The sequence below is a fragment of the Buteo buteo genome, chromosome 29 (genome assembly GCF_964188355.1).
Source record: "Buteo buteo chromosome 29, bButBut1.hap1.1, whole genome shotgun sequence".
NCBI lineage: Eukaryota > Metazoa > Chordata > Aves > Accipitriformes > Accipitridae > Buteo > Buteo buteo.
In genome coordinates this window covers 172,769-181,399 of record NC_134199.1, presented here as the reverse complement: position 1 = coordinate 181,399, position 8,631 = coordinate 172,769, and the positions used below count along the sequence as shown (strand labels likewise).

The 8,631-nt window shown below is 70.2% G+C and overlaps 4 protein-coding genes and 1 non-coding gene across 5 annotated transcripts; 2 read left to right on the top strand and 3 right to left on the bottom strand.

Annotated features, from left to right (window-relative positions):
- Positions 1-1,028: 1,028 nt before the first annotated feature.
- On the top strand, positions 1,029-5,262 carry BSCL2 (BSCL2 lipid droplet biogenesis associated, seipin). The gene is made up of 9 exons (XM_075059505.1): positions 1,029-1,558; positions 1,666-1,747; positions 2,948-3,091; positions 3,187-3,321; positions 3,408-3,505; positions 4,217-4,358; positions 4,445-4,490; positions 4,859-4,918; positions 5,060-5,262. The coding sequence occupies exons 1-9, from the start codon at positions 1,062-1,064 to the stop codon at positions 5,245-5,247; spliced, it is 1,392 nt and encodes a 463-aa protein (XP_074915606.1). The 5' UTR covers positions 1,029-1,061; the 3' UTR covers positions 5,248-5,262.
- A 184-nt stretch (positions 5,263-5,446) lies between these two features.
- Positions 5,447-6,226, bottom strand: DMAC1 (distal membrane arm assembly component 1). Its single transcript, XM_075059506.1, has 2 exons — positions 5,845-6,226; positions 5,447-5,653 (listed from the first exon to the last, which is right to left on the bottom strand). The coding sequence occupies exons 1-2, from the start codon at positions 6,068-6,070 to the stop codon at positions 5,586-5,588; spliced, it is 294 nt and encodes a 97-aa protein (XP_074915607.1). The 5' UTR covers positions 6,071-6,226; the 3' UTR covers positions 5,447-5,585.
- A 19-nt stretch (positions 6,227-6,245) lies between these two features.
- On the bottom strand, positions 6,246-6,609 carry UQCC3 (ubiquinol-cytochrome c reductase complex assembly factor 3). The gene is made up of 2 exons (XM_075059507.1): positions 6,483-6,609; positions 6,246-6,386 (listed from the first exon to the last, which is right to left on the bottom strand). The coding sequence occupies exons 1-2, from the start codon at positions 6,597-6,599 to the stop codon at positions 6,258-6,260; spliced, it is 246 nt and encodes an 81-aa protein (XP_074915608.1). The 5' UTR covers positions 6,600-6,609; the 3' UTR covers positions 6,246-6,257.
- A 380-nt stretch (positions 6,610-6,989) lies between these two features.
- LOC142025738 (small nucleolar RNA SNORA57) lies at positions 6,990-7,123 on the bottom strand. Its single transcript, XR_012648718.1, has one exon. It is a non-coding gene; the product is annotated as a small nucleolar RNA SNORA57 (small nucleolar RNA).
- Positions 7,124-7,595: 472 nt separating this feature from the next.
- C29H11orf98 (chromosome 29 C11orf98 homolog) lies at positions 7,596-8,504 on the top strand. The gene is made up of 4 exons (XM_075059298.1): positions 7,596-7,673; positions 7,897-7,964; positions 8,081-8,166; positions 8,262-8,504. Exons 1-4 carry the CDS (start codon positions 7,638-7,640, stop codon positions 8,321-8,323), a joined length of 252 nt encoding a protein of 83 aa, XP_074915399.1. The 5' UTR covers positions 7,596-7,637; the 3' UTR covers positions 8,324-8,504.
- Positions 8,505-8,631: the final 127 nt, after the last annotated feature.

Below are 8,631 nucleotides of genomic sequence, written 5' to 3'. Positions count from 1 at the left end.
TGGCCACGCCCCTCCCCCCCTCCCCTGCAGCCCCCCCCCCCCAGCCCCCCCATTGCTCCCCATGGGGGTCCTCCCCTCCCCCCCCCCAAATTCCCTCTGCCCCCCCCCGCCCCATAACCCCCCCCAACCCCCCCCAATTTCTCCCCAATGGACCCCCCCCCGCCCTCCTGTTACCATGGAGACCAAGGGGGCGGGGCTTGCTGGACCCGCAGTGGGCGGGGTCTCTAGCCGGAAGGGGCGGGGCCCGGTGGGGGGGTGGGCGGGGTTTTGGGGCGTGGTGACGCCGCGTCCGCGGCTCCGGCTCCCGGTAAAGGCCGCGACCCCCCCCCCGGGAACCGGCCGCCCCACGGGTCGGTGGGGCTGGGGGTGTGGGGCGCCCCCACGGATCCGTGGGGCCGGGGGGGGGGGGAGGGGAGAGGGCGCCCCCGCGGCTGTGGGGCTGGGGGAGGGGGGCGCCCCATAGATCGGTGGGGCTGGGGGGGGGGGGGATGTGCACAGACACACAGAGGGATCTGTGGGCTGGGGGGGGCTGCCCCACAGATCCGTGGGGCTGGGGACCGGCCTGTAGTGGGGCGAGCGCCCCACGGATCTGTGGGGCTGGAGGGGGGGGGGTGGGGGCTGCCCCACAGATCTGTGGGGCTGGGTGTAGGGGGGTAAAGGGGTGAGGCGGGTACCCCACAGATCAGTGGGGCTGGAGGGGGGATTGGGGGGGCATGTGGGAGCTGCCCCACGGATCTGTGGGGGCTGGAGGGGGGGATGTGCGCACACACACACACAGAGATCTATGGGGCTGGGGGGGGTGTGCCCCATATGTCCATGGGGCTGGGGACCAGCCTGTAGCGGGGGCGAGCGCCCCACGGATATGTGGGGCTGGAGGGGGGCGTGTGGGAGCTGCCCCACAGATCTGTGGGGCTGGAGGTGGGGGGGTAAAGGGGTGAGGCAAGTGCCCTACAGATCTATGGGGCTGGAGGGGGGATTGGGGGGCATGTGGGAGCTGCCCCACGGATCTGTGGGGCTGGAGGTGGGGGGGTAAAGGGGTGAGGTGGGCACCCTACAGATCTATGGGGCTGGAGGGGTGTGCAGGAGCTGCCCCACAGATCTGTGGGGCTGGAGCCGGGTGTGCAGGGCATCGCCCCCACCCCAGCTCTATGGGGCTGCAGTTGGACTTGGGGGAGGGGCCTGTACGGGAAGTGCCCCCCAAATCTGTGGGTCAGAGCGTGGGCCACGCCCTGACCCCACCCAACCCCCTTTCCCCCACTTCCAGCCCCCCCCGCCCCCCATGGGTGTCCCCCATCGCTCCTGTGGGGCGCTCTCCTCCTCCTCCCACCCCCCGACTTGGGGGTCGCAGGATGGTTGGGGGGCCGGTGCCCCTCTTGCAGTGGGGCCGGAGCCGGGGGTCGCTGCTGGTGCTGCGGGCGCGGCGGGCGGTGCTGCGGGGGGGGGTCCTGCTCTGCGTCACCCTCCTCCTCCTCTGGGCCTCCATCTTCCTCTACGGAACCTTCTACTACTCGTACATGCCGGCCGTCACCTTCGTCCGCCCCGTCCATTACGCCTTCCGGTGCGTGTGGGGCAGGGGAATGTGTGGGGCAGAGCTTGGGGGGTGCCCCGCTGCTTGGGTTTTTTTAACGTGTCCCCCCCCCCTTTATTTTATTCTCTTTTTTCCAGGACGGATTGCGGCGCCCCGGGGCCGGAGCTCTGCTCCTTCCCCACGGCCAACGTGTCCTTGTTGGGGTGGAATAAGGAGAAGGTCAGTTTGGGGGGGGGGTGACCCACAGATCTGTGGGGCTGGAGGGGGGGGGGAGAGGGGTACGGAGCTGGGGGGCTGGAGGTGGGGTTGGGGAGAGGGCTATGGGGCTGGGGGGGGGTTGGGACATAGATCTGTGGGGCTGGAAGTGGGGTTGGGAACGAGGGGCATGGATCTGGGGGGCTGGAGGGGGGGTTGGGGGGAGAGGGGACAAAATCTATGGGGCTGGGGGGGTATAGATCTGTGGGGCTGGAAGTGGGGGCTTGGGGAGATGGGCATGGATCTGTGGGGCTGGAGGGGGGGACGTAGATTTATGGGGCTGGAAATGGGGTTGAGGGGAGAGGGGCATAAATCTATGGGGCTGGGGGGGCCAGCATAGGTCTGTGGGGCTGGAGTTTGGGGGGGGGGGACACATGGATCTGTGGGGCTGGAGGGAGTTTGGGAGGGTCTTGGGGGGGCCCAACAGTTATGGGGCTGGGGGACGTGCCCCATAGATCTTCGAGGCTGGAGATGGGTGTGTGGAGGAGCGGGCCCTGCGCCCCACAGATCTATAGGGCTGGAGAGGGGTTTGGGGGGGCTGGGGGACAGGGCCCCATAGATCTATGGGGCTGGGGCTGGGCGGGTGAAGCGGTGGGATGGGTGCCCAGTGGATCTGTGGGGCTGGAGCTGGGAGTGCACTGGGGTGAGCTGTGCCCCCCCCCCCATCTATGGGGCTGGCAGTGGGGCACGCTGGGCCCCCCTCGTATCTCTGGGGCTGGAGCTGACCGGGTAAAGCAATAGGACGGGTGCCCCACAGATCTATGGGGCTAGACCTGAGTGCAGGGGGGCACAGTGTGCCCCCCCACCTATCTATGGGTCTAGAAATGGGGTACACTGTGCCCCTGACACATCTATGGGGCTGGCAGTGGGGAACGCCATGACCCCCCCATATCTATGGGTCTAGAAGTGGGGTACAGTGTGCCCCCCACATCTATGGGTCTAGAAGTGGGGTACACCCTGCTCCCCACACATCTATGGGGCTGGCGGTGGGGAACGCCACGCCCCCCCCCCCCCGATCTATGGGGCTGAGCTCGGCTGCGTAAAGCCCTCGCCCGGCTCCCGCCCCATCCCGCCCGTGCAGACGAACGGGGCCGTGCCCCCCCAAAAACCCCAAATCCGGGGGTCGGCCGTGGGGCAGCCCCTCCCGCCCCTCCTGCCCCACAGGTGCTGCTGTACGGGCAGCTCTACCGCATCTCCCTGGAGCTGGAGCTGCCGGAGTCGCCGGCGAACCGGGCGCTCGGCATGTTCATGGTGACCGTCACCTGCTACGGCGCCGGCGGCCGCCCCCTCGCCTCCGCCGCCCGCGCCGTCAGTGCCGCCTTTCGCTTTCATTTTTTTTGGGGGGGGGGGGGGATTTTTAGGACCCCCCCGTTTATTTTTTTGTTCCCCCCCCCCCCCCCCAGGCCATGCTGCATTACCGCTCCCGCCTCCTCCGCACCCTCCACACCGTGGCCTTCGCCGGAGTCTTCCTCGCCGGTTTTGCCGAGGAGAAGCAGACGCTGGAGGTCGAGCTTTATTCTCGGTACCGGGAGGATCCGGTGAGCCCCGAGCGGTTTTTATTTTCGGTTTTTGGGGGGGTGGGGTGGGTGTGTCCCCCCCCCGTTAACAGCACCCTGCCCCCCAGTACGCCCCGACGGTGGGGGCGGTGCTGGAGATCCAGAGCAAACGCATCCAGCTCTACGGCGCTCGCCTCCGCGTCCACGCGCACTTCACCGGCCTGCGGTAACCGCGGGGGGGGGGACTTGGGGGAGCTCGGCCCTGTAGCCCCGCCCCACGGCCCCGCCCGATAGAACCCCGCCCAATAGAACCCCGCCCGACAGACACCCCCGTACCGTAATCTCATTCTCGACCCCACCTCGTAGATCGGCCCCCCAAAGCCCTGCCCCATAGATCAGCTCCCTATAGCCCCACCCCACAGCCCCGCCCAGCATAACCCCACCCCATAGATCAGCCCCCATAGCCCAGCCCTGCCCCATAGCTCAGCTCCCCATAACGCCAGCCGCTGTAGTCCTGCCCCATAGCCCCACCCCATAGCTCAGCCCCATAGATCAGCCCCCATAGCCCAGCCCCACAACCCCACCCCATAACCCAGCCCCACAGTCCCGCCCCACATAGCCTGCATCCCCACAACCCTGCCCCACAGCCCCCTCCCCATAACCCAGCCCCATAACCCTGCCCCACAGATCAGCCCCCCGTAGCCCTGCCCCATAGCTCAGTGCCACAGACCCACAACCCTGCCCCATAGATCAGCTCCCCACAACCCTGCCCCATAGCCCAGATCCCCATAACCCCGCCCCGCAGCCCCACCCCATAGATCACCTCCCCCCAGCCCCGCCCCCCAACCCCACCCCAGATCCCCATGACCCCGCCCCCCAACCCCACCCCGCGACCCCACCCACCCCCGGCCCCGCCCCACGCCCGGCCCGCCCCCAGGTACCTGCTGTACCACTTCCCGCTGAGCTCCGCCCTGCTGGGGGTCGCCGGCAACTTCACCTTCCTCGCCCTCCTCCTCCTCGCCGGCTACCTGCAGTGGGTGTGGGGCGGCCTCTGGCCCCGCCCCCGCCCCGCCCCCCAGGTGAGCCACACCCCCGGGGGGGAGGGGAGAGGAGGCCACCAGGACCCCCCTCACCCCCCCCCCCCGTGTCCATCTGTCCCCCCCAGGAGAGACGGAACGACGGACCCGGAGTCACGCGGGAGGAGGGGGAGGGTGCGGGGGGGGGAGGGGCGGTTTGGGGGGTGGGGGAGGGGATTGGGAGGAGGGGGAGGGGAGCGGGGGGGGTTGGGGAGTTGGGATTGGGAAGGGGGAGGGGCGGTTGGGGGAGTGGGGGAGGGGAGGGGCTTTGGATGGGTGGGGGAGGGGACGGGGTGGGTGGGGGAGGGGATTGGGGGGCGGTGTGGGGGGAGGGGAGCGGGGGGAGGGGCCTTTGGGGGTGTCTGGGGGGGAGGAAGGGCCGCGGGGGTAGGGGAGGGGTGTTTGGAGGGGGAAGGGGGCTGTTTGGGTGGGGTCTTTTGGGGGGGAGGGGCAAAAGGGGGGTGGGGTTAAGGCAATGCCCCCCTCTCCCCTCCCCCCCCCAGCCGCCCCCCCCCCAGACAGGGAACACCCGGAGCTGTTGGGGCCGGCGGAGGCCACCGAAGGTGAGGGGGGGTCCGACCCCCCCCCCCAAATTCCCCCCGACCCCCCCCACCCCGCCCACCTCATGGGCGGGGCCCCCCCACCTTTGGGGGTGGCACTTCGGGGGGGGGGGGGCTGCTCACATCTCCCCCCCCCCCCCGCAGAGGCCGACCCCCCCCTGCTCACAGCGGCCCCCGTGCCGCCCCCGGGCGAAGAAGAGGAGGAAGAGGAAAAGGAAGAGGAAAAGGAAGAGGAAGAAGGGGGGGGCCCCCCCCGCGGTGGAGACCCCCACACCGCCGCCCCGCCCCCGCCCCGCCTGCTCCAGCTCCTGAGTCCCCCCCCCCCCAAATAAACGCCCCCCCCAAAAAAACAAGCGAGTGTCGTCTCAGCTTGGGGGGGCAGCCATGGGGCAGAGTGGGGACCCCCCCGTAATTTGGGGGACCCCCAAAATCCCCCCGGGGTCTGGGTGGGGCCCCAATGTCGTGTGTGTCCCCCAAAAAAAGTGTTTTTTTTGGCGGGGCCCCCCCCCCCGACAGAGAGCAGCAGGGGGCTGGGCTGGCACAAGGCGCTTTTATTGAGTGTGTCCCCCCCCGGGGGGGGGGCGGGGTGATACTGGGGGGGGGGGGGGTCAAGGGTGATACTGGGGGAGTTGGGTGATACTGGGGGGGTCTCGGCCGCCCCCCCCCCCCTTCAAGGCTCCTTCCGCAGCTGCTTCCCCACCGGGTCGACGAGGATGATGACGCCCCAGGCCCCCACACCTGGGGGGGGGACACAGCTCTGTCACCCCCCCCCCCAAAAAAAAACCCAAAACACCCCCCAGCCCCCCCTTGTTGCCATGACAACACCCTCCCCCCCCCCTTTTTCCCTATGGAGAACCCCCCCCCTCCCACCACAGCTCCCCCGGGTCTCCCACCGCCCCCCCCCCCCCCTTCCTCCTCCTCCTCCTCACCGATGGCGAAGGTGATCTGCGCGATGGTGGCCATGGAGGGGGGGATGCCGCGTTTCATGCTGCTCCGCGGCCCCTGGTAGATCCAAAGGGCGGCCAGGAGGAGCCCCGCGCCCGAGAGGAGGCGGCAGCTCCAGCAGCTGCCGAAAAGCGGCGTCGGCTTCGCCGGGGGAAGCGGGGCCGGAGGCGGGAGCGGAGCCGCCGCCTCCTCCACCGGGCCCCGCTGCATAATGGCGGCGGCGGAAGTGGAGGGAGGCGGAAGCGGAAGGGCGGGGTCCGTCCCTTTAATGGCGTCCGGCTTGCGGGCCGTGCGCAACAGCGGGAAGGGGCCGAGTGCAAACCGTGACCCCGCGCCGAAGGTTCCGGGGTGGGATAAAAGGGGTTGGGGGGATAAAGGGGGTGTTCCGGCGCTGACGTCACTTCCGCCAGGGCACCGGCCGCCGCGCCACGTTCTCGTCGGTCTCGGCCGCTTCCCGCAGCGCCGCCATGATGAGCTCGTTCTGCCGCCGCCGGGTCCCCAGCTCGGCCTGCACCTCCGGCAGCGCCTGCCGTTCAACCGGGTCAGGGCCGGGGCACCGGTAACGCCCCTCGCCCCGTTCCCCGGTGGGGGAACAACCCCGTTCTTTTAGTTCATTTTTTACCTTTAACGTCTCCTGCCGCCGTTCCTCGCCCGCCCCCACCGCCGCCCACAGCAGCAGCCCCAGCCCCACCGGGACCGAGCCCCGCGCCAGCGCCAGGGCCCAGCGCCGCGCCGACATCGCCGCTCCGGCCGCTTCCGGGCGACGCTCCGCCCTCCCACCAGCGAGGGGAGACGTGCTTCCGGTCTTGTCTGCGGCTCGCCTACCATAGAGAAGAGCGGGGCCGGAGGACTCCCCCCCACCCCGCCCCAACAAACCCAGCGGCGCCGCGGACCGGGACGCGCCGCCCCGCGCACCGGCGACGGTAACAGAGCACGACAGGAAGCGACCGGCCTTGGGAGCGGCTTTATTAACGGTTAACGAGGCCAAAAAATGAACATTTCCCCCCGCCCCCGGTCCCCCCGGTGTAAGCGCGGTCCCCCCGCCATCGGCCCCTGCGGAAGAAGAGAAAGCGCCGGTTAGAGACGACGGTACCGACACCCCCGCCCCGGTGTTCCCCTCCCGGTAACAGCCTGTCCCGGCACGTGAGGGTAGGACCGGCGGAGGCGACCGCGGGCACCGAAGACTTCGCGCCGGTCGCTGCTCTTCCTCCGTGTATTACAGGCCCGGGCACGGTGCGGCCGGGGCCCGCCAAGAACGGGAGGATCCGGATCCGCCGCCCGTTTCTCTACCCGCCCCCCACCCCCTGGTACCGACCCCGAAGCCGCCGCTCACCTCCACAAAATGGCGGCGCAGCCTCACGCACCGCCTTTTATACCCATCGCGGTGGGCGGAGCTTCGAAAACGCGCAGCCGATTCGTCCGTTCGTCCTCAAGCCCGCGCCCGGCGGGCCAATGGGACGCTGCGGGGTAGTGAGTGCGCGTAGCGATTCGTCAATTCGCCGTCAATCCCGTCACGGCGGGTAAGGGGGGCAACTGGAGGAGGCGGGGAAACGTGGGCGCGTAGCCATTGGTCGATTCGTTCTCAAGCCCGCGCTTGCGGGCCAATGGGACACCGCGGAGCGGGGGGCGGGGAAATGATCGCGCGTAGCGATTCGTCAATTCGCCGTCAATCCCGCGCCGGCGCTCCAATGGTATAGCAAAAGAGAGGGGAAGGCGGGGAAATGGTTCCCGGAAGCGCTCTCCAGCCGGAAGTGGGTCTGGACGCGTTGAGGCCGCGATGGGGATCGGGGGGAAAATCAACCGGCCGCGGACGGTGACCTGGGGGGGGGGGGGGCCGGGACCGGGACGGGTCCCGTAACCGGGGTGGGTTCTCGTACGCCGGGAGGGGTCCCGTACCCGTGGGAGGGGCGTGCTGAGGCGGCGGGACGCGCGGTCCGTTAACCCCGGGGGGGGGGGGGGTCCGGTAACCCCGGGGAGGTCCCGCGGGGTTCTCCCTACCCCGCGGTGCCGGTAACGCCCCCCCCGCTCCCCCCCAGGAGCTGAAGAAGAAGCTGTTCAAGCGGCGGCGGGTGCTGGCGCGGGGGGGGCGGCGGCAGAAGCGGCGGTGAGTGCCCCCCCCCCTTTTTCCCGGTGTCCGTGACCCCCCCCCCCCCGCTGTTCCCGGTGGCTGAGGGGGGGCCTCCCGGTGTGTGTGTGTGTGAGGGGGGTCTCTTGGAACAGGTCGCCCCCCGGGGACAGCGGCCCCCTCCTGTGGGGAAAACGGCGGCGGAAGATGCTGAAGCGGCTGCGGGGAACGGCCCGGCGAGGTGAGCACCGGGGGGGACCGGAGGGACGGGGGGGGGGGGTGTCACAGGGCGTGACCTCTGACCCCCCCCGCCCCTTCCGGGTTGTGTCCCCTCAGTCCCGGAGGCGGGGAAGAAGCCGGAGGCCGGGCCCCCCCCGGACGTGGAGATGGCGGAGTGAGGAGGAGTGGGGGGGTCACCGGCGTGCCTACCGCGTTCTCGTCATCCCTGTTACGTCATCGGCCTCCCTACCACGTCATCATCGCGCCTCCCGCCTCAGCGGCGTCCCCAGCCCCCCCCTGCAGCAGAACGCGACCCCCGGGGACGGGGGGGGTCTCCATTAATAAAGATGGCGGCGGAGGCTCGTTCTGTCCCTCCTTGGGGGCGAGAAACCGAATTGGGGGGGGCGGGACCAACCGGGAGGGGCGGAGCGATCGTGGGGGGCGGGAACGGGGCCGGATACGCCCACTGGGCGAGAAGCCACGCCCA

Coding starts and splice junctions, on each gene's coding strand:
- BSCL2 (XM_075059505.1), top strand. CDS start 1,062: ATGGGGCTGGAGGGGTGTGCAGGAGCTGCCCCACAGATCTGTGGGGCT. Junction 1,748..2,947: donor TGGGGTGGAATAAGGAGAAG/GTCAGTTTGGGG, acceptor CCTGCCCCACAG/GTGCTGCTGTACGGGCAGCT. Junction 3,506..4,216: donor GCGCACTTCACCGGCCTGCG/GTAACCGCGGGG, acceptor GCCCGCCCCCAG/GTACCTGCTGTACCACTTCC.
- C29H11orf98 (XM_075059298.1), top strand. CDS start 7,638: ATGGGGATCGGGGGGAAAATCAACCGGCCGCGGACG. Junction 7,965..8,080: donor GGGCGGCGGCAGAAGCGGCG/GTGAGTGCCCCC, acceptor CTCTTGGAACAG/GTCGCCCCCCGGGGACAGCG. Junction 8,167..8,261: donor GCGGGGAACGGCCCGGCGAG/GTGAGCACCGGG, acceptor GTGTCCCCTCAG/TCCCGGAGGCGGGGAAGAAG.
- DMAC1 (XM_075059506.1), bottom strand. CDS start 6,070: ATGCAGCGGGGCCCGGTGGAGGAGGCGGCGGCTCCGCTCCCGCCTCCG. Junction 5,654..5,844: donor GCAGATCACCTTCGCCATCG/GTGAGGAGGAGG, acceptor TCCCCCCCCCAG/GTGTGGGGGCCTGGGGCGTC.
- UQCC3 (XM_075059507.1), bottom strand. CDS start 6,599: ATGTCGGCGCGGCGCTGGGCCCTGGCGCTGGCGCGGGGCTCGGTCCCG. Junction 6,387..6,482: donor GGCGGCAGGAGACGTTAAAG/GTAAAAAATGAA, acceptor GTTGAACGGCAG/GCGCTGCCGGAGGTGCAGGC.